This window comes from Pseudophryne corroboree, chromosome 5, assembly GCF_028390025.1.
Source record: "Pseudophryne corroboree isolate aPseCor3 chromosome 5, aPseCor3.hap2, whole genome shotgun sequence".
Taxonomy (NCBI): Eukaryota; Metazoa; Chordata; class Amphibia; order Anura; family Myobatrachidae; genus Pseudophryne; species Pseudophryne corroboree.
In genome coordinates, this window is record NC_086448.1 from 512,700,037 (window position 1) to 512,723,853 (window position 23,817).

General features: G+C 42.8%; 1 protein-coding gene across 3 annotated transcripts in view; it reads right to left on the reverse strand.

The window, feature by feature from the left end:
* Positions 1 to 23,817, reverse strand: part of LOC134927942 (enoyl-CoA delta isomerase 2-like) — a 132,459-nt gene that overhangs the window by 84,455 nt on the left and 24,187 nt on the right. For 2 of the 3 annotated variants that reach the window (XM_063923074.1, XM_063923072.1), the window contains exon 2: positions 13,637 to 13,725. In XM_063923074.1, coding sequence (XP_063779144.1) covers positions 13,637 to 13,687 — 51 coding nt within the window. In that variant the 5' untranslated portion in view covers positions 13,688 to 13,725. The remainder of the gene's footprint in view (positions 1 to 13,636; positions 13,726 to 23,817) is intronic. The other variant, XM_063923073.1, reaches the window with a different exon arrangement.

A 23,817-nucleotide genomic window follows, 5' to 3' on the forward strand; every position in this document is an offset into this window, starting at 1 on the left:
TTTCGGCATCGGTGGACAGCACTACCGGGGTGAGGCTAGATGCATCAAATCAAGTACTTTAGTCGTGTTGTCACGACCTTCCCTCCCAGAGACCAATCCCACCTGATCTGAATGGACAACATTGGGGAGCAATAACTTTAGTCTGTTTGCTATAAGTTTAGCAAACAGCTTGATGTCGGCGTTAAGGAGTGATATTGGACGGTAACTGGCACATTGAGCCGGGTCTTTCCCTTCCTTTGGTATGACCGTGATGAAAGCCGCTAATGCCTGGGGGGAGAAACCACCACCATCAGAGACCTCATTAAAGGCCGTCAGCATCTTAGGTCAAAGAGAGTCTTTGAAGAATTTATAGTAAGAGATGGTAAATCCATCCAGACCTGGGCTCTTCCCTGAGGGAGTCTCTTTAAGGGCCCGCTCTAATTCTGGGAGAGAGAACGGGGAGTCCAGCCAGGCACTGTCTTCCACTGACTGCCTGGGGAGTCCCGCATCACATAGGTATTTATCCACCAAATCCGGGGTAGCGAGCAAAGGCTCAGAGGATCTAGAATCATGGAGATTATATAATTTAGTATAATAGGAGTGGAATGCATTTGCTATGTCTCTCGTGAGGGTACGGCGGGTCCTCGCCGTGTCCTGCACCGATTGCATGTATAGAGTCGCTCTTTGTGTGCGGAGTGCTCTAGCTAAAAGCTTCCCTGGTCTGTTACCCCATTGAAAAAAGCGGTTTCTGCATAGCCTATAGTCCTTCTTAATATCCTCAAGTAGCAAAGCATTGAGGGTTGTTCTTGTCTCATTCAATGCAGTCAGAACCAGAGAAGATGGTCCTGCCTTATGTATGGTCTCCAGGTCCTTCAACTACTGAAGTAAGGCAATTGTTTTCCCCAGCTTTTCCCTTTTCACTATTGAACCCAGCTGGATAAACCTTCCCCGCATGACGCATTTATGAGCTTCCCACACCGTGACTCTAGAGACGTCCGGCATCTCATTTGTTTCAAAGTAATTCTCAATAGTCTCAAGCATTTGAGGTTGAAACCGCGGATCCATTAAAATTTGTTTGTTAAGCCTCCAAGTACACTGTTCTACAGAGTCAGGGAGACGGGGGCATGGTCAGACCAGGTGATCAACCCAATATCGGTGTCCCTAATTAAATGCAGAAATCGGTGTGGCAGAAAAAAAATAATCAAGCCTGGAGTAGGTGTCCTGTGGTCTAGAATAGAATGTATAATCCCTGTCCCCCGTGTGTTGGAGCCTCCACGTGTCAACCAGCTGGTGTTCATGAAGAGAACGGCGCACCCTACGGTGCGAAGCTAGTGAGGGACTAGCTGGTGTCCCAGAGGTATCCACTTCCGGTTGAAGAGACCAATTGAGGTCACCTCCTATTATTGGGATACCCTCAACCAGCGAGGCAATACGATTAAGAACTGTTACAAGGAAACTAGGTTGTGATTGGTTGGGGGCGTATATATTTATAAAGGTATATACCTGATCGAACAATTTACATTTTACCCGGAGTGTTCTGCCCTTCTCCAGGGCCATGGATGTCATATCTTGAAAAGGAAGTCTTTTGGATAACAGAATAGCGACTCCCAAATACTTACTCTTGCTATTATATTATAAAAGGAGTGTGGGTAATTGCGGTCTTTAAGAACTAGAGCAACCCCAGTTTTGAAGTGCGTCTCCTGGAGAAACGCAACATCAGCCCTGAAGGCAAAAAGGTCTCCAAGTACCCTTGAGTGCCTCTCTGGGATGTTTAAGCCCTTCACATTAAGAGGAACAAATTTTATGTGTGTCGCTGCCACGAGTATACCCCCAGAAGGGGAGAGGCACACCATGGCAAGGAGACCCCCCGACCCAACAGTAGACATTACAACTAAGCTAAGACACTCGAGAAAAAAAAACAAGCAAATTTCCCAAACCACCAAGGGACCCTCATCTTCTCGCCGTCTGCGCAGGGGTCCGTTGCTCCCTAGAGGGCTTCGGGTTACGTTGGACAAGATGCCAGTCATTTTCGGGGTAAGAGAGTTCTGGTGGAACAGAACGGGTCAGGGGCTCCAGCCAGTCCGGAAGGGTGACCAGGGGCACCCCGAGCTCTTGACAAAAAGGAGGCAAATCAGTTGGGTCTTTAAGTGAACACAGCTTCCCATTATGCGAGACCTGTAAGCTGAAAGGAAAACCCCATCTGTACTTAATTCCCATCTTTCGGAGCTCCGCAGTAAGCGGTTGTAGGGCCCTGCGCTTTTGAAGAGTTGACCATGACAAGCAGTGCCAGATTAAGGTCCACATGGGCCTGGAGCTGAAATCTATGAAGGGCCTATTGTGTGCTGTGACAGTGGATGTGACCAGCATGGCAGGGGTGTGAGGGTGTGGTCTTCACAGGGGCCGCTGCATCCAGGACACAGCAGTCAGCATTTCCATTCTTTATCTTTATCTACCTGCCCCACAGACTCCTGTGTAACTAGCCAGCTGCTGTGACTATGGTGCAGCGGCTGTGATACACAGCACGCTTTCCCAGGCACAGGCAGACACATCAGTCACCCGCAGGTATTAAAAACCTAATTATAGATGCAGTTAGGGAAATGTACTTTCCAGCTACCCCTCTAAGTGTGTGGTCTGCGCTGCAGCCCCAGGGGAGCAACTGCAACTTAAAACTAATATAAGTATGTTTACCCTATTTTAACCAAAACCAATGTATTGAGTATTCATTTTGCTCAGAGTATAGGTTGAGGATCATAATATTCAGTTAATTAATGGAATCCACCTCTTACACCCGGAACCAAAAATAAATTACTAAAGGTGCAAAAAAAATCACTTTATCCACTCATATACAATGTATAATATCAACATATACAGTATATATGAGAATATAATACATTTTATATAGCAGAAACATACAGTATACAAACACATTTTATGAATATATTGGGGCAGTACCGATGGTGTAATGTTTAGCATTACTGCCTCACAGTGCTGAGGTTATGGGTTCGATTCCGCCCATGGCCCTAACTGTGTGGAGTTTGTATATTCTCCTGGTGCTTACGTGGGTTTCCTCCCACTATCCAAAATCACACACACACACACACACACACACACACACACACGTGAAACTGGTTTAAAAAATATTATTGAAATCTTTTTTAAGTGTCTGCTTTTACTACAGGGGCACGGTCTCTGGCTGAAGGGAAAGACACTCTGAGCAGTGATCAGCAACCAGCAGGACTCTCACCGCATCTCAGTGTCAGGAAAAGAAGCCACCTGGCTGGACTGCCGTGCCTTCACAGAGCTGAGCTCGGGATTGGCTGCATTTGAGCACAATGGTGGGGGCGGCACAACATGGCATGGAGAATACACCAAGAATCGTCAGTATATTGCGCAGGGGGAAGCTAGAGAAGCATTCCATTGTGCTGCTGCAGTGCCATGTCCAGGGACGTCTAAACGGCAGTGTAGGCCGTTCAGCAAAGCATTGCACTGGGGCCCCTAGCCATTAGAAATATGGCACCCCTTGAAAAAAAGAAAATGACAGAGAGACTGGCACAGAGAGGAGAATAGAAGAGTTGTTGGAGTAGACAACAAAAGGGCAGAGAGACTGGCACAGAGAGAAGGGCTGAGAAGTTGGTGCAGACAGAAGAACGGAGACTGTCGCAGACAGGAAAAAATGGGACAGAGAGATGGAGCATAGAGGAGAAGGGCAGGGAAGCTGTCACAGACAGAAGAAGGACAGAGAGACTGGAGCATAGAGGAGAAGGGCAGGGAAGCTGTCACAGACAGAAGAAGGACAGAGAGACTGGAGCAGAGAGGAGAAGGGCAGGGAAGCTGTCACAGACAGAAGAAGGACAGAGAGACTGGAGCATAGAGGAGAAGGGCAGGGAAGCTGTCACAGACAGAAGAAGGACAGAGAGACTGGAGCAGAGAGGAGAAGGGCAGGGAAGCTGTCACAGACAGAAGAAGGACAGAGAGACTGGAGCATAGAGGAGAAGGGCAGGGAAGCTGTCACAGACAGAAGAAGGACAGAGAGACTGGAGCAGAGAGGAGAAGGGCAGGGAAGCTGTCACAGACAGAAGAAGGACAGAGAGGCTGGAGCATAGAGGAGAAGGGCAGGGAAGCTGTCACAGACAAGAAGGACAGAGAGACTGGAGCAGAGAGGAGAAGGGCAGGGAAGCTGTCACAGACAGAAGGACAGAGAGGCTGGCAGACAGGAGAAGTGCAGACAGGCTGTTTTATCTACAAATTTATATTTTTTTAACTACCGGGACAGGTCTTGCGAGAAATGCTGTCCCGGTGAGGAGATTTCATATAGCTTTCGGATTTGCTAAAACTATTTGCATGGGCTGCGCATGTGTCGATCAGCGTCTGTGAGATCAGACCTATGAAGATGGGAGAAACAGCTGGGGGCTGCAGAGAAGGGGAAGCCAGCCAAGGGAGTAGGAGTCTCCGGAGAAGAGGAGAACGCCTCTTCACTGCCTTTCTTAGTTTCTGCATGTAAGAAAACACGTAACGCCATCCAGAGATGGTGTTATGTTTCTCAAAAGAGATGTGATCTTAGCTTCTCTCATCTATTTAAATACTATTCCTGCACAGTACCCATTATTTCAAATGGGACTCCTGGAATGTGACAGGGCTGCTGGAATGTGTCAGGAGAAATGACAAGGTGGAGAAATTTGTGATTTCACCACACTTTTCATGTAACAAAATACATAGAAAACAAACGTATGGCCTTTACCAGATAAAATGTTGAAGACAAGCCATATTTTTGTTTACTAAATGGACCCCAAAAGTTAGTGTTATACAAAGGAGGAAGACCACGATATGGGCATCTTGTACATTGCATAGGGAGTACAAAAACCCCTTTAGCATGCATTTCACTTTAAAGATAAAAAAATAATGACATATATTTTACATTCATTTAATCCAGATACAGCCATAAACTCACCTCTCCTGTGTCTCCTGAGAGCTGGGTGGGCTGCAGGCTGCCAGAATACTGCACTGCACTAACAACTGACATTCCTCACACACTGCTAAGAGTGCCGTGCGAGTACCATGCTGTCCGAGCAGCAGCAGCACTCCCCTTCTAGTCACTTCACAGCTTCTCTCCAGACTCCGACTTAAGTTTCACTGTATTTGGAGGGGGAGTGGGGGCATGCACATCATGTACAGGTGAGCAGAGTCCCATGATGACACAAATCCATGTGGGGCTAGGTCCAGAGTGATGAACAGACAGCTGCTTGCCTGGGCAGCTGTCCTCAAATTGCGGAGAAGGGGGAATGCGAGCAGAGCAACGGAGATGAGAGCCGTTAGTAATTTGTAACGATGTGCCGTGCATTCCTGGGTGCGGGGTCCTCTTAATCGTTCTGTGCCCTGCTTTGGCGCCCCCTGTCCTTGCTTTGGCGCGGCTCTGTCCAGCGCAGGGGATTGGGTTATTGGCTACGGGCCCTTTAACAGTCCTTGCCGCGTCTAGTTTAACTGGTAGTGACTGGGGGTTGTCGGGCTACCGTGGTCTCAGTGTCGGGGAACTCGGAACGGCCTCAGGCACACAGGCTGCAGGCTGTAGCAGGAAATAATTTTTCCCTGTCTACAGTAGCACAGCAGATGCTGTGGGCCTATTTTAATGGGGGGGGCCTGGAGCTGAAGCTACTCCCGCCCCATTGTTAATCCGGCTCTGATGACAAGTCTTGGAAGATCTGAATCCTATGAACGTCAATCTCTATCACATCCATGCGACGAGTTCTGCAGAGGATCTCCTCCTTTTCTTTATAATAGTGGAAGTGGCAAATTATGTCACGAGGGCAGTCAGATGGCGATCCTCTGGGTCGTAAGGCCCGATGAGCTCTGTCGAATTCAATTATGGAAGCAGGATCGCGGCCCAGGAGCTCGTTAAAGATTTTCGTGAGAAAGTCAATAAGTTCCTGGGGTGGGATGTCCTCTGAGACCCCCCGAACCCTCAAACTGTTTCTCCTTCCGCAATCATCTAAGCGCTCATGAAGCTGTTGGAGACTGGTCGCTTGTTTGGTGACTGTAGCTCTGAGGGCGTTGTGGGCCGCGGCAGTATCAGAGGAAAAGCCTTCCAATGAAGTCAGTCGGGACTCTATGTGAGATATCTCAGATTGAACAGCGGCAATCTCCGAGCAGACCGTTTCTCTGAATCTACTCTCCAGTTGCTCAAAGTCTTGTTACGTTGGCAGGGCCTGAAGAAGGTTCAAAATCCGTGATCGACTTCCTGGCTCTGATGTTGTGTACGGATCCGGCGCATGGGCCCCCGCTTGAGAGGCCGAGTCTGTGACAGGTGAAAGGCGGGGGGGGGTAGAGGACGTGGAAGTATCATCCACAGAGGCGGAGTCCTGGGAAAGGAGATATTTTCTCATATCTGCTGAAGGAGGAGTATTCATTTCACGTGCCAGAGCCACCTTTTGTGATTTTTTTCCCCTCTCCCTTGCGATCCTCTCCTACCTCTCACCATGAGGCACCTTGGTATCGTCGATAGAACGTCGGTAGTTCTTATGTGATTAGGACAGCATCCCGTCAGGGCCAGCATCGGCACATTCCCCCCAGAATAGAAGTGGCTAGCCGGGCATCAGTATAGAAGTAAACTTGGAAGCAAGATTGTATCTGAACACACACAATTGATTTAATAACGATGTGGAACTGAAGCTCCAACTCAAAAAGACCCCTATTATATGTTTAATAATTATCATTCAATTTGGGGGTGCTACCAACTACAGCTATGGTAAATGCAATGGAAGAAGAGAAAGAGAGGGCTGTATTGTTGATGCACAAAAGAAGAGGTGACCTATTTGTCACATCCACCAAAAAATTCATAAAATTTAACTTTTATTATTATAAGATTAAAAAGTGTGAAAATGACTAACACACAGACTAGAAGTATAGGCGAAACACAGAGGTTAAAACTTTGACATATACACAACATATAATATGTGCAATAGGAATAATAAAGGTGATTTAAGATTAAAATATGTGTCAGCGTGTCTTATTCTAAATGCCCAAACACACGTAATATCGTTCTTATTCTCAGCCAGCCTGTCGGTTTGTCCCGTTGTCAGCAGTTCGTCTCCAAGTTGTCTTATTGGCCGCTTGTACTAATATTAACGGTACTAATAATGCAATCTTCAGGGATTATGGATTTGTCACTGGTATAAATACTCTCACTCCAATATCGATGAGTGCAATACCAGGATTTAGTTGTAATTGATATAGGTACAAGATTGATGTATAGTGTACCTTCAGGGATGAATATCCACCTTATTTCACAAATATTAATATATTATTGATGTATGAATTCTGATTGTTTCACTCGTAAACTACTCAGAGTGTTAATGTAACTGAATGAAGAGACATCTCAAGTGATAGAGATTAAATTTATGGAGAGTGACACATTCACTATAATAGTGCTAATATAGTTGTTGCACCTGTCGAGGGTGTCATTCAGTTTTATTGCTGTATCCTGAGGAGGTCTCAACAAATATAGGCATTGCTTGTATAATACTCCCTACAGATGTGCAAAGTATCCATATCAGACATCATACATAATTCAAATAATGATATTCATCAATTTAATCTGACTGTTCGTGAGTGCAGTATCAGAATTTAAAATGTATTAATAAGATTCAGTGTAGATACAATTCTGATATATAGTATGTGGCAGGGGATACGTATCTCCCTTATTTTACATATATTAATATACTGTTAATGTTTCAATAATGTAGCTATAGAGATCCAGTGGTCACAATATTTGTATCCCTAGGGGGGTAGACGCCTCCAAAAATAGGAGTTAAATATTTATTGTTTCAATGCGTCCTTAATTATACCACCATAATTAGGGATAAATATATTTATTCAGTCTGCATTATGTACTCTTAATTCTAACATTCACCTATGCAGATTCTGTGTGGCTATATATGATATTGAGAGGTATCACAAATGTGTCGTTATTTATAGCTCCTGAATGACTTCAGGGATTCTCATTGAAACACTTGTTGTTTCTTTTAAATCAATTGCTCAGTACAACATATGCCTCATATACTGTATTTATATTTGTAAGATTGTATCACAGATGTATCAATATAGCTCCTGAATAACTGTAGGAGTTCTCATTGAAACATTTGTTATTATTGTATCAATTGCTGAGAATCACAGGTGTCTTGTGTCACTGCTGCCTCACTAATATGGATACACAGTGCACGTTTCCTAGATTAGTGCAGCTGCTGTACCCTTATAGTATGATGTCAGAATAATGTGTCTTTATGACCCATGAATGGCATGGAGGATAGACTTTAAAGCATTTATTATTTATATATCTATTACTTAGTACCATAAGTGCCTAATATTACTACTAAATAGCTGTCTAGGGTATATAGCACATGTTCATCAAAATTGTGCTGCTGCTATCCCTCTATAATGTAGTATCAGAGCGGCTGACATATTGGTATAGCATTTGTTTTACTGCCACTGAATAACTACCATAGAAAACAGGAATACAGATCTCTATATTCAGATATGATCAACTGCCTGCTATTCTATGCTCAGATTTGTAAAAGTTAACTATGCATATATATCAGGACTGGTTAAGCATTCTATTTCTTTTCTTAGAGCAAGGGCATAGAGAGCACGCGGACACACACTGCCCACATGCGTGTTCCGCCGTACTCAGGGCCGTCTTAACAGCAGTGTGGGCCCCTGGGCACAGCAATGCACTGGGGCCCCTACCCATCCTCTATGGGAGGGGGTGCTATCAGCGGCAGCTTTGATGTCCCGCGGGCGGTATGGAATGTTCTATCTTCCGCTCAGCATGTAGGACCTGGAGCAGTAATTTCTGCGAATTACTCCTTTACTGCACAGATGGGGTGGGAGGGAGAACACTAAACTGTAGAAGGTGGCATTGGGCTGAATGAAGGGGCCCTGGTACATGACTTCCAGGGTGGTATGGGGTGTTTAATACGTAAGGGAGGGGTCGACAGTGGAGTGGGCTTAATATTTATCATTTTCTGGTCAGACAGCAGCTTGCTTGACTGCAGATATCTCAAGTTCCTGGAAAAAAAATTCTTAGCTTTGAATGGGATAAAAAAATTAGAGTGTCTCACTTGTCAGGAGGTACTGGGGACTTGGAGATCAGAGTTCAGGAGCCAGAGCAAACCACCAACAAATATATAAAACTGCATATTAGGCGTGTGGAGCTTGAGCAGGGACCAGCTGCTTGAAGGCTGATATCTCTGGCTCTTGGCACAGTAGAGACAGGCTGCTAGTGTTCACTAAAAGTGGAGAGTCTCAGCTTTTGAAATGTACCCTCAGAAAAACTCTAAGTCATACAGAGCCTGAGATATCTGGCTGGGAAGAGCAATTACCAGGCTTGGATGGGGACCACTGCTTTGAAGTCAGATATCTCTGGTTCCCTAGGGCCGATTTTCAAAAATCTGGTACCCCTGGAAAGAGGAGACCATCAGCTATCAGCCTAGGGCCCTTATACTCCTGGGGCCCTTGGGCAAGAGCCCATTGAGCCCATACGAAAAGACGGCCCTGGCCATACTCTGACAACTATATATCAGAATTGTATCTACACTGAATCTTATTAATAAATTTTAAATTCTGATACTGCACTCACGAACAGTCAGATTAAATTGATGAATATCATTATTTGAATTATGTATGATGTCTGATATGGATACTTTGCACATCTGTAGGGAGTATTATACAAGCAATGCCTATATTTGTTGAGACCTCCTCAGGATACAGCAATAAAACTGAGTGACACCCTCGACAGGTGCAACAACTATATTAGCACTATTATAGTGAATGTGTCACTCTCCATAAATTTAATCTCTATCACTTGAGATGTCTCTTCATTCAGTTACATTAACACTCTGAGTAGTTTACGAGTGAAACAATCAGAATTCATACATCAATAATAGATTAATATTTGTGAAATAAGGTGGATATTCATCCCTGAAGGTACACTATACATCAATCTTGTACCTATATCAATTACAACTAAATCCTGGTATTGCACTCATCGATATTGGAGTGAGAGTATCTATACCAGTGACAAATCCATAATCCCTGCAGATTGCATTATTAGTACCGTTAATATTAGTACAAGCGGCCAATAAGACAACTTGGAGACGAACTGCTGACAACGAGACAAACCGACAGACTGGCTGAGAATAAGAACGATATTACGTGTGTTTGGGCATTTAGAATAAGACACGCTGACACATATTTTAATCTTAAATCACCTTTATTATTCCTATTGCACTTATTATATGTTGTGTATATGTCAAAGTTTTAACCTCTATGTTTTCGCCTATACTTCTAGTCTGTGTGTTAGTCATTTTCACACTTTTGAATCATATAATAATAAAAGTTAAATTTTATGAATTTTTTGGTGGATGTGACAAATAGGTCACCTCTTCTTTTGTGCATCAACAATACAGCCCTCTCTTTCTCTTCTTCCATTAGAAGTAAACTTGCAAAGAGGGCGCAGTAATTATATGCAGCCACTGGAGGGCACCATAGCATCAGATATGAAGACAAGCAGGTGTGGAGAGAATGCTCTCAAACCTTAATGTCATGTGAGGAAATCTTGATGTAGGGAGATACTGGGGAGGCAGAGCAAGCGTGGGTTAGTGGAGGGGAAGAGGGAAAACACAGGTGCTCAGCTCCAGATTATATTCAGCCGGGTCTGCAGATTGCTGTATAAGGAAAAAGAGCAGTGCTTAGAAGAGCTGCACTAACCCTCTCACCTCTCAGTATTCATGCCTCAGTCCAGGGCGGATGGTGTAGCTAGCAGAAGGGCCGGCCACTGTCCCGCCAGGGACTCCAGCATCCCAGCAGCCGCCTAGCGGGGAGATCACGGTGCCAGTCGCAAGATGTCCACCGACCGCTGGTGGTGAGTTCTCCAGCCGTCTCCTCCAGCAACTCCCCCCCACTGCCAGCCGTCTGCCGAGTGGTGGAGCCCGTTTAGGTAAGGGACCAGGGAACGGGGATCTGAGCTGGGCAAGCGGGAAGTCAGCAGCGCAGGCAGTGCGAGTCCCGGCAGCCGGCCGTCACCAGCAGCTTCCTCCTGAAATCGAGGTCCCAGCTCCAGGGATGAAGGTGGGCCGCAACCTGCGGGGAACAGCGCAGGTCCCCCCGGCTCCGCAGCGCAAAACTTTCAGCACAGGGTGGCTCAGCAGGGCGGAAAGACCGTGGCACAGTGTGGGGGTCGGCAGAAACTGGGTAAAAACCCCTATTTTAGTAGTGCTGCAGCAGGAGCCCTGAATCAGCACATCCTCCCCTGATGCAAGGCAAGGATAGTTTTATTCATACAACTTTCTTTCCAACAGACGATGAGGAGAAGGATATGACAAAAGCCATTCAAATTTAAATTTTCAGCAGCTGGTGTCATTGGGTGGTCTTCAGGTTGCCGGCGGCCGGCCTCCCGGCCACCACCATACCGGCGCCGGAATCCCGACCGCTGGCATACTGACATCTTTTCTCCCTCTTGGGGGTCCACAACCCCCCTGGAAGGAGAATAGATAGCGTGGTAGCACGCCACCGTGCCCGCAGCGTGGCAAGCACAGCGAGCCCACAAGGGGCTCATTTGCGCTCGCCCAGCTGTCGGTATTCCGGCGGTCGGGATTCCAGCGCCGGTATGCTGGTCACTGGAACCCCGACCGCCGGCAAACCATACTACACCCGGTGTCATCTGTATCAAAATTAGTTTATGCCTCGGATATTTAACTATTGATATGCTCTGTCTCCTTCACTTGTGTGAGGGTTTAGACAGTTGTAGAGGGTGTCTTTTTGTTCACTAACCTGACTGTAATAAAAGCGGAGCCCAGCAACCTGGGTGATATCTTCTCTGGGTAAAGATTTGTGCTCAGACTGTCTTCCCAGCAGCTTGATTACATCTCACAGCATGCTACTTTGTGAGTTTCTGTATCTTTTGCATTACTACCAAGTAGGACTATTCTCTCCCAGCATGATCTTCTGGTATTTCCTGTTTTGCTGGCCTTGTCAATTGAACACGCCTCTAGACATGTTTCAATGTGGTTTTAAAAGGGAACAGATGCTGGGGGGTCAGTTTTCCAAATTCTGTGTTGATTGAAGCCCAGGCAGCAGGCATTCTGGAAGTGCTGGGAGGTTTGCTGGTGTATCCTTGTAAGCTGCAGATGCCAGGGTATAGTTGCTTGGTCCCAGAACCGTCTGCTGGAGTTGATTACCTGAGATCCTGGTAGGAAATGTATTAAGCTATAGTAACTGCCTCTGATGAGTTTTGGGGTCTCTGCTGAGACTTTTGGAGAGATTTTCAATCTGATAAATAAGATGTTGTTACAAGCTTTTTGGTGATTGTGTCATGTTACCTAGAAGGCTTGTGTTGTTTTTACATTATCTTTCAATAAATATTTGATCATAAGGTTCCTTATCTGTTTGAATGCTGTGTTTAAGGTGGTCCGAGAATAAAGGTGGGCTTTATGTCCTAAATCAGATACCTTTACAACTTGTATTACAAGAACTTGCACAATAAATAAGAAATTGCAATATTGGCAGATACCATGGATTTTTTCGATAATTATTTAAATAAATACCTTTTTAAGTTCGCCTTTAATACTTGTGTTTTCAAAATGTTAATATAATCAAGTCGTTTTTACACTTTTATTTGTAGTCAGTTCAGACACACAGAAAAACAGACAGAAAACAGACAGATTAATAATAGTTTCTATGTACAATCCAATGCACAGCAGCGATCAGGTCTGTATTAGGCCCAATGTCAGAAACAACATGGAGTAGTCAAATACATAGCAACAATGGTGCCGAAGGGGGAGGGTAAAATTTACCCGGGCCCAGGTCTGATGGAGGGCCCCAATATTCATAACATACACAAACAAAACCTACTGTAAGAGCATATGAGAACCATAAAAATAGAGAAGAGGAGGAGGGAAGCAAGAGGATAAAGGAAGAGGAGGAGGGAGCCCTGTCGAGAGGGTGCTCCATTTTTATGGTTAATTTTAATGACACCACTGTAGCCCATTAACAACACTTCTCCCACTGCAATACTGCATTAGGAAAAAATGTCTTATTCCAAAGTTAAAGAATTTTTCTAATGCTTCTGTTCTTGTAATAATACCTAAAGATGGTTAACAGAAAAAGGAATAACGTCTTAATGCTTGAAAAATATGCTGTAACATCAAGAGTCAATAACTTTTAATACATAGGATGAATACTAAGTCCTTTTGCTATTACTAGTAAAAGCTTTTTTTCCCTATGATAAATTAGCCCATGTGTTTCTATACCTAAAATCACCTTTGAAGTCAGGGCCAATGCTTTGTGGTTGTAGCCCAGTCTAAACTTTGACAGCCATCCACTGGTTTACGCATAGACGTATAGTCACATATATATATTTGGCATCAAAGACGATATAGTCTACAGTACATTACAGTATGCGAACAACTATTTTAAAATCTTAGAGAAAAGAACAATACTTGCTAAGCAGTAAAACAAAATAAAAGAAAAAGGAAACAAAGTTTTGTTTATATATTACTACAAAGCATCAGGAACATTAGAAATACTGTGCGGTTAAATTTTATTTTACCTACTTAGGAAACTTGAGAAAAATTTTAAATTAGCAATTCAATACATATAGTGGTCTTACCATGAATACATTATATATATACTTCTTTGGTGTGAAGTGAAATTCTGTCATTTGTGCAAGCTGTATACTGCTATCTCAAGTAGACTGCACTGAAAGAGAATGAAACATTAACATTCTGTGTGCACAGGTGACTAGGTATGACAGACATTGAACACAGGTCAAAGTTTGCAAGAACTATAAAAACAATGTTTACTTAACTTTAAATGCTGATTATATATATATATATATATATATATATAGTTCTGAATATCTATAAATAGAAAATAGTGATGCTATTATTATTATTATTATTAACCATACATCAGAACATACTCTATACACAGTAGATTCTAAGAAAAGAGTTCTCTGTAGCCTACCAAAATCAGCTGTAGCTATTTCAATGTAATCTGCAAATTCTATAGTTACAAATCAGATCAATATCGCTCCTAATTTTAGATTACATTCTTAATTGGGTTTTTGCTTTAGATATTTTATATTGTAATTGTGAACAGCAATAACGCATGCATTTTTTTTTTCATTTTACGTATTGTCTAATATGTAAACCATATGGATTTATTTGTAAATTCTTACAATTGATAAACACAAAGTACTCTGTAATGTCAGGTCAATATCCTATTTTTGCATTAAATTGCTAATTGGGCTTTTGATTTAGATATTGATATTGCTATTATGAATATCAATACTGCATGCATTATGTTGTCTTACACTATGAAAACTATATGGATTTATTTGTAAATCCTTACAACTGATAAACACAAAATACTCTGTAATGTCAAATTGAAAAAAAGGTCTTAATCTACTACATATAAAAAGTATGATACAATTAAAATCCTGTAAAAAGTAATTTGTCTTTAAAGGAGTCCAAGCTGCTTCAGTTAATTGTTTTAATTCATGTAAAATGTATGCGTTAGTCTGTGAGAGGACCCGTGACTTTTTCATGAAGAACAGCTATCATTTAAAACAAGTCTGGGGATTATAAAAAAAAAAAAAAAAAGCTAAATAAAAAAAAGGATTATGAAAAGGCACCAAATCGGCAAACAGTGAAGTATGCTTCAAAGAATTTTAAAATATCTCAGAGCACTCAAGTCCATAATACATAAATGGAACAACTATAGTACAAACTTGACCTTTTCCCTAGATGTTACAAAACAAATGGCTTCGCGCTAATAAATATTATCAAATATATATATATATATATATATAAAAAATATATGTATATAAAGAATATTTATTAAATTAAGCAGCAAAAGGCAGACAAGTGTGCTTGTGGTTACACACAGCAGCACCTTGAAAGCAGGTGTAACACTTAAACAGCAAATTGCCTCTGCGCTAAAAAATCTATGACATGAGAAAAACAGTCTTTAAAATGTACCTTCACATATGCAAAAACATCAACTGCATTTACCTATTCTGGGAGGTGGATCTATAATGTTTTAATATAGCCGTCATAGGAATAAAGAAACTTTTCTGTAATTACAATTGTGTCCGTATTTAAAACATGATTATTTCCGGTATTTCAATATCCCATTTGTTCTAGGTCTCTGGTTATATTTCCAGTCAAACAGGTATTGTGCCTGTTATATGGTGCAAAACTAGTCAGATGGTGCGAAACTAGTCAGAGTTTGGACTTTTTGGACCCTCTGGTTAATCTGCATGTTCCTTTGTGGGGTCCTGGTGAGACTGACGCGCAGTGACACTGTGTTCCTACAGCACTACCAAGGTAGACGTTGGAATAAAGTTGCAGCAGCAGGACTTACACTGCACCATAATAGGTACCCACCATGCAGAAAAATCTCCGGCTTGAGATTAGCCTCCCTCTTCTCTCTTCCCCACCATTAACAGTCAAGGGGGTTATCCGTACCTCCCGCAATGGAGACAGACTATTATTCATGTGTCCTATGCTCACAACGAGAGCAATATAAGACACAGTACCCATTTGACTGGAAACATATACAAAAACGCTGCTTGTAAAAACCTGGAACAAATGGGATATTGAAATAACAGAAATAATCATGTTTTAAATACAGACACAATTGTAATTAGAAAAACCAAAAAAATGAGAAAGCGCTATTCACATTTGATGTGGATTTTATTTTTCCTTAATTAACAATTTTCGCTAAAAGCACATTATATATATTCAACTGCCGGCCGGCAATGCACAGACAATAATAATAAATATAAAAATATTACAATAAACTCAGTAATAATGTTCTGGATATATCCTTTCACCTGTGTATTATGAGTACAATGACTCTGATTTATGATCTGTCTATATTATGACAAAATGTATCAACCTTGTAATCTTCTCATATTAGTATAACCAGGCAAATGTTGGACGTGTGCCTTTGTAACAATATTAGACCATGCTGATCTCCATGAATCCCGTGTTAATGGAGTGCATGTGTGCACTATAGACCGAGTTTACCAGCTAGCCAGCTGAGCACAGTACTTGTGGAGAGGAGAAACTTTCACCATCACCCGCTCACGGACTCCGGATAAGGCCGAGGGGAGTGCTTACCGGCCGGGAGGACAAATTAGAGCACAGTCCTTGTGGAGAGGAGAAACTCTTAACATCACCCGCTCACGGACTCCGGATAAGGCCGAGGATAGTGCTTACCGGCCGGGAGGAAAAAGAGAGCATACCGTGGATAAAAGCCGTTCAACTCCAACCAAAGGCATTTGCGGAACACCAGCCAGGAGGAGCATTACAATCATTGCGTTTTAACAGAGGCATCTGCACGGTACTTTCATTCAATATCCACACAGTGGTATAATCACCATACATGTATTAACTTTATTTATGAACTGCATTTAACACCTTTAAACAAACCCACCACAAGCTTGTCTGTGAACACATGCACTCCATTAACACGGGATTCATGGAGATCAGCATGGTCTAATATTGTTACAAAGGCACACGTCCAACATTTGCCTGGTTATACTAATATGAGAAGATTACAAGGTTGATACATTTTGTCATAATATAGACAGATCATAAATCAGAGTCATTGTACTCATAATACACAGGTGAAAGGATATATCCAGAACATTATTACTGAGTTTATTGTAATATTTTTATATTTATTATTATTGTCTGTGCATTGCCGGCCGGCAGTTGAATATATATAATGTGCTTTTAGCGAAAATTGTTAATTAAGGAAAAATAAAATCCACATCAAATGTGAATAGCGCTTTCTCATTTTTTTGGTTTTTCTGTTTCTATTTCAGGGGCGAAATACCAATTGCCCCTGAGAGAGCTGCTCACGCACTTGTTTAAATCATAGCGCCTGGAATTTTTTCTTGTTTCACAATTGTAATTACATACAAGTTTCTTTATTCCTTTGTCTGCTATATTAAAACATTATAGATCCACCTCCCAGAATAGGTAAATCCAATTGTTTTTTTGTATATGAGAAGGTACATTTTAAAGCTGCTATATATAAGGTGTGAAAATGTTTGCTCTCTTTATATGGTAAATACAGTACAGTATATGTTGATCTTGAAGATGTTCTAATTTTATTTGACTGAACAATATACTTTTAATAAATTTGTATTTATCATTTATAACAGTGTGATATTTTCTGTGAGACTGGTTTTCCCCTGTCATATCTTTTTGCTACTTGCCTAACCTCAAAGCTAAGCTTAAGTAACTCCCATTACAAAGATGGACAAAACAGTCTGGGCAGTTCTATGCTTTATTACAGGGTGGCAAAAGTACACTGACTGATTCACCTAGAGTTGCTAGAAACCTTTTCTGACATTGTCTCATAGTAAGTGGAGGAATATTATATGGTCTGATAAGACCTTGAATACAATTTTTTGGCATCAAAACCAAGGTGCAAGCCAAGAAAACTACCTCTACTGTGAAGAGTGGAAGTGGAGGGTATGCAGCTCCACAATGAAAATATCTACTCTGAGAACGGGGACAGTAAGAGGTTGAACCTGTAAATATAATGCTTTGCCAACATGTTTAAGCTGGAAGCCAACACTGATGAAATGCTTTATATTGCATTACTAATTACTATAGGTCAGCATTACTGGTTTGACTTCACACTGTCCCCATTCTGGGTATTAATATTTTGATTGTAGAACATGCATACCAAACCCGTAGTGGATGCATAATACTAAGGAGAGGATTCCCTGCTTCAGACACTGGAACATTTGCAATATTAGTACAGCCAGATATAGACACATCTTGGAGGAAAACTTGCTGCAGTCTGCAAAATACCTTGCATTCAATAGAGTTATTTCTAAGTAATTCAATATTTAAAGACATATTTAAGTAAGTAGTTTAAATACATAAATTGATACTTGTGGACCCATCTGACATGATGGAGATCAAACAATATTACAAAGAAGTATACGTACTGTACACATACAAGGCTGCAAAAACTTACCCAGTTAGACTCAAATGTACTTTCAGCCAAATGTGATTCTCCAAAGTATTAAAGCCAAACTTGATATATGTACCTTTGTGGGGCAGGGCATGATTGCATAGTTCATATAAAAAAAAGTGGGCAGGGTAATCACACTCACTTTTTGTACTAGTAATTAAAGCTTTTGAAGTAATTTTAATTTTATAATTTGAAATTGCAGATTAGTTTGTGTTGATCACCAGCACAGATTCTCATATGAATCCATTTTTGATTCCCTTATATAAGAAAATAGTGATAAATACTTGACAATGGCTATAATATCACACTCCCTGCTAATAACAAACAGCTATAATTTTTTGGGAATAAGGTTCCCTTCTTCCATACTCTGTCCAGTGACAACACAGAAGCACTCAACACAGATTCATTTTCTAAACTATGCTTTGCATGAATTGTTAAGGCATAAGGCAAAGATAATCTTTCACGCATTCTCTTTTGTAAACTCATATACAGTACAGGTTGAGTATCCCATATCCAAATATTCCGAAATACGGAATATTCCGAAATACGGAATTTTTTGAGTGAGAGTGAGATAGTGAAACCTTTGTTTTTTGATGGCTCAATGTACACAAACTTTGTTTAATACACAAAGTTGTTAAAAATATTGTATTAAATGACCTGCAGGCTGTGTGTATAAGGTGTATATGAAACATAAATGAATTGTGTGAATGTAGACACACTTTGTTTAATGCACAAATTTATAAAAAATATTGGCTAAAATGACCTTCAGGCTGTGTGTAAAAGGTGTATATGTAACATAAATGCATTCTGTGCTTAGACTTGGGTCCCATCACCATGATATCTCATTATGGTATGCAATTATTCCAAAATACGGAAAAATCCCATATCCAAAATACCTCTGGTCCCAAGCATTTTGGATAAGGGAGACTCAACCTGTATATATAATAAACTAATTAAAATGAATTGAATAATTTTTGTTCCAGGCAAGAAAATAATAACCTAAACTCAATTACAAAATGAAAATAATAATTCCTAAATAGGAACCCACCCCATGTATAAAAAGTACAAAAGCATATGTATACGTTGTTTCCAAAAACTCACATAAAACAAGAATTGCATCAACTACTGTATTTGCAATGAAAAGACCATTAGGTAATTACTGTAATGTGTGTAAAAAATTGGTACTTACAGTAACACACTAACCAAATTGAGCCACAGTTATTCCTGACTCCGTATTGAATAACCTACATTTGCTACAAACATTTGATATGAGTTAAATATTAATACAAAAAAAAATTGAAAATGGTGTATGGAAGGTTTTATTTTACTGAATACAGGTTGAGTATCCCATATCCAAATATTCCGAAATACGGAATATTCCGAAATACGGACTTTTTTGAGTGAGAGTGAGATAGTGAAACCTTTGTTTTCTGATGGCTCAATGTACACAAACTTTGTTTAATACACAAAGTTATTAAAAATATTGTATTAAATGACCTTCAGGCTGTGTATATTAGGTGTATATGAAACATAAATGAATTGTGTGAATGTAGACACACTTTGTTTAATGCACAAAGTTATAAAAAATATTGGCTAAAATTACCTTCAGGCTGTGTGTATAAGGTGTATATGTAACATAAATACATTCTGTGCTTAGATTTAGGTCCCATCACCATGATATCTCATTATGGTATGCAATTATTCCAAAATACGGAAAAATCCCATATCCAAAATACCCCTGGTCCCAAGCATTTTGGATAAGGGAGACTCAACCTGTACTACCGTATTTATTGTGCCTAGATTTCAAATGATTTGCTTCCCATGCTTATGATCTGTTACACTTTCAAGTATTTTTCTCTTACGTCCTAGAGGATGCTGGGGACTCCATAAGGACCATGGGGTATAGACGGGCTCCGCAGGAGATAGGGCACCTAAAAGAACTTTGACTATGGGTGTGCACTGGCTCCTCCTTCTATGCCCCTCCTCCAGACCTCAGTTAGATTCTGTGCCCAGAGGAGAAAGGGTACAAAGCAGTGAGCTCTCAAGAGTTTGCGGTTTTAAAGAATTTTGTTAGGTTTTTTATTTTCAGGGAGTCCTGTTGGCAACAGGCTCCCTGCATCGTGGGACTGAGGAGAGAGAAGTAAGCAGGGCTGTTTCTAGCCAATTTGGCTCCCAGTGCGAGATTTAAAAATGCGCGCCCCCCCCCCATGACATAAAAAAATGTGCCCCCCCACACACCTAGATAAAAAAAAAAAACTTGCGCGCGCACCCGGAAAGGGGGCGCAGCCTCATCTAAATGGGTGTGACCTCATTTAAATGGGCATGGCCTTGTCTGATAAGACTACCTCACAATCCAGTTTTTGACCCTGCTGCAACAGATCACGACCACCACCACCACAGGAAAAAAAAATTCTACCATATTAAGCCCCACACACCATATTATGCCACACACCGCAATGCCTTTGATACATTAAATCCCCACACTACTGCAGGCAAGAGTCCCCATTTTACACATTGAAAGAGAGAGAGAGAGAGAGTACTTACAGAGGCGATTACCGCTCTTTGGCCCGCCTCACCAGTCGCTACTCGCGCCGACCTTTCCCTCTTCCTAACTTGGATCCCCCTATGTATTCCGCTCGGGGGAAGGGGGGGAGTTTCGCGGAGTGACAGGGTTGCGTCGTGACGTAACGACGCAACCGCATCATTCCATGAAACTCCGCCCCCGAGCGGGTTACTCGGGGAGAAATAGGAGGGGGAAGCAGGGAGCCACAGTTAGTGCCACGGCGGGCGCCCAGTGCGGTTGCACTGCTCGCCTGCCCCAAGAAACGGCCCTGCTTGTAAGGTTGGGCACTGCTTCTAGGCTACTGGACACCATTAGCTCCAGAGGGAGTCGGAACACAGGCCTCACCTGGGGTTCGTCCCGGAGCCGCGCCGCCGTCCTCCTCACAGATGCCGAAGATAGAAGCCGGGTGAGTATTGAGGAAAAGACTTCAGGCGGCAGAAGACATCAGATCTTCATGAGGTAAGTGCGCGCCATTGCTCCCAGTCACACACACACAAGAGGCACTGTAGGGTGCAGGGCGCAGGGGGGCGCCCTGGGCAGCAATAAACCTCAATTTGGGCATAAATATGTTGGATTAGGCTGTGGGACAGTAAATCCACGGACCCCCGCCATTTTCTTACAATATCATGAGGGGACCGAAGCCCGCCGTCGGGTGGGCGGGGCTTGATCCTCGGCACTAACCAGCGCCATTTTCTCCACAGAGGCTGCATGAGAAAACGCTGGCTCCCTGTTCTCTCCCCTGCTGAGCTTCACAGGCTGGAAAAAAGAGGAGGGGGGCACATTGGCGACGCAGTGAGTGGAGATTAACATTATAAATATATAAAAGCACTATCTGGTCATATATTCCAGTGTTTGGGCGCTGGGTGTGTGCTGGCATTCTCTCTCTCTGTCTCCCCTAAGGGCCTGGTTGGGGTTTTGTCCCCTTATAGGTAACTCCCTGTGTGTGTGGGGTGTCGGTAAGTGTGTGTCGACATGTCTGAAGTGGAAGGCTTCTCCAAGGAGGAGGTGGAGCAAATGAGTGGTGTGTCCCTGTCGCTGGTGCCGACTCAGGATTGGATGAGCATATGGCATAGGTTAAATGCAAGTGTGACATCTTTACATGAGAGGCTTGATAAGGCTGAATTAAGGGGAACATCAGGGGGTCAATCCTCGGATTGGACCGATTCACAGGGCCCGTCGGGGTCTCAAAAACGTCCCTTAACACAAGACACTACTACCGACACGGACTCTGATTCCAGTGTCGATTATGACTAAGTAAAATTGCATCCTAGGGCGACTAAAACCATTCAGTGTATGATTGTGGCAATTAGGGATGTCTTGCATATTGTGGATGAACCCTCGGTCCCCGACACAAGGGTACACATGTTTAAGGAAAAGAAACAGATTATAAATTTTCCCACATCTCATGAATTAAATGAATTCTTTATAAAAGCTTGGGAGACTCCGAAGAAGAGGCCGCAGATCCCCAAAAGAATTTATATGGCATACCCCTTCCCTAAACAGGACAGGGAGAGTTGGGAATCACCTCCCACTGTGAACTAGGCCCTGACGCGCTTGTCCAAGAAGGTGGCGCTACCGTCTCCTGACACAGCGTCCCTTAAGGACCCTGCAGATCGCAGGCAAGAAACTACCTTAAAGGGTATTTATTCTCATACGGGTGCTGTACTACGACCGACGATTGCGTCGGCATGGGTGTGTAGCGCAGTTGCAGCTTGGGCAGATGAGCTGACAGATAATTTTGATAGTATGGATAAGGATACTATATTCTTACCTATAGCCCATATAAAAGACGCAGTCTTATTTATGAGGGATGCTCAAAGAGACATTGGATTGCTGGCTTCTAGGGCCAATGCCATGTCAATCTCAGCTAGACGATCCTTATGGACTCGCCAATGGACAGGTGATGCGGATTCCAAAAACCATATGGAAGTACTACCCTATGAGGGTGATGTATTGTTTGGGGATGGGCTGACGGACCTGGTTTCCACAGCTACAGCAGGTAAATCAAATTTTTTACCATATATTCCCCAACAGCAAAAGAAAATGCCACCCTACCAGATGCAGTCCTTTCGGTCGCACAAGTCCAGAAGAGGTCGGGGATCCTCCTTCCTTGCCAGAGGTAAGGGCAGAGGCAAAAGAGCACCTGCTTCGACAGGCGCCCAGGAACAAAAGTCCTCCCGGCTACTCCAAAACCCACAGCATGACGCCGGGACTCCCCTGAGGGAGTCCGCACCGGTGGGCGCACGTCTTCGACTTTTCAGCCAGGTCTGGGTCAGCTCAGACCTGAATCCCTGGGTGTTAGAAATAGTTTCCCAGGGTTACAAACTGGAATTCGAAGAGGTGCCCCCGCGCCGATTTTTCAAGTCGGCCCTACCAGTTTCCATGTCGGAACGGGATGTAGTGTTAGCTGCAATTCAAACGCTGTGTATACAGCAAGTGATAATCAGGGTTCCCATGAACCAGCAGGGAAGAGGTTATTACTCAACCCTCTTTGTGGTCCCGAAACCGGACGGTTCGGTCAGACCTATCTTGAATCTGAAATCCCTAAACCTGTACATAAAAAGATTCAAATTCAAAATGGAATCGCTCAGAGCGATAATAGCCAATATGGAGGAGGGGGAGTTTATGGTGTCTCTGGACATAAAGGATGCGTACCTTCATGTCCCCATATATCCCCCCCATCAAGAATTCCTGAGATTCGCTGTACAGGATTGTCATTACCAATTTCAGACGTTGCCGTTTGGACTTTCCATGGCCCCGAGGATTTTCACCAAGATAATGGCGGAAATGATGGTGGTCCTGCGCAAGCATGGAGTCACAATTATCCCATACTTGGACGATCTCCTGATAAAAGCGAGATCAAGGGAGAAATTGCTGAGCAGTGTGGCGCTCTCTCTGAGAGTGCTCCAGCAACACGGTTGGATTCTAAATCTACCGAAGTCACAGTTGATTCCGACAACTCGATTACCGTTCCTAGGTATGATACTGGATACGGAACATATGAAGGTCTTCCTTCCAATGGAGAAAGCCCAGGACATCCAGAACATGATCAGAGACCTGCTGAAACCGAAAAGGGTGTCTGTTCACCAGTGTACTCGAGTTCTGGGAAAGATGGTGGCGGCCTACGAGGCCATTCCATTCGGAAGGTTCCATGCAAGGACTTTTCAATGGGACCTTCTGGACAAGTGGTCCAGGTCCCATCTACACTTACATCGAAAAATAAC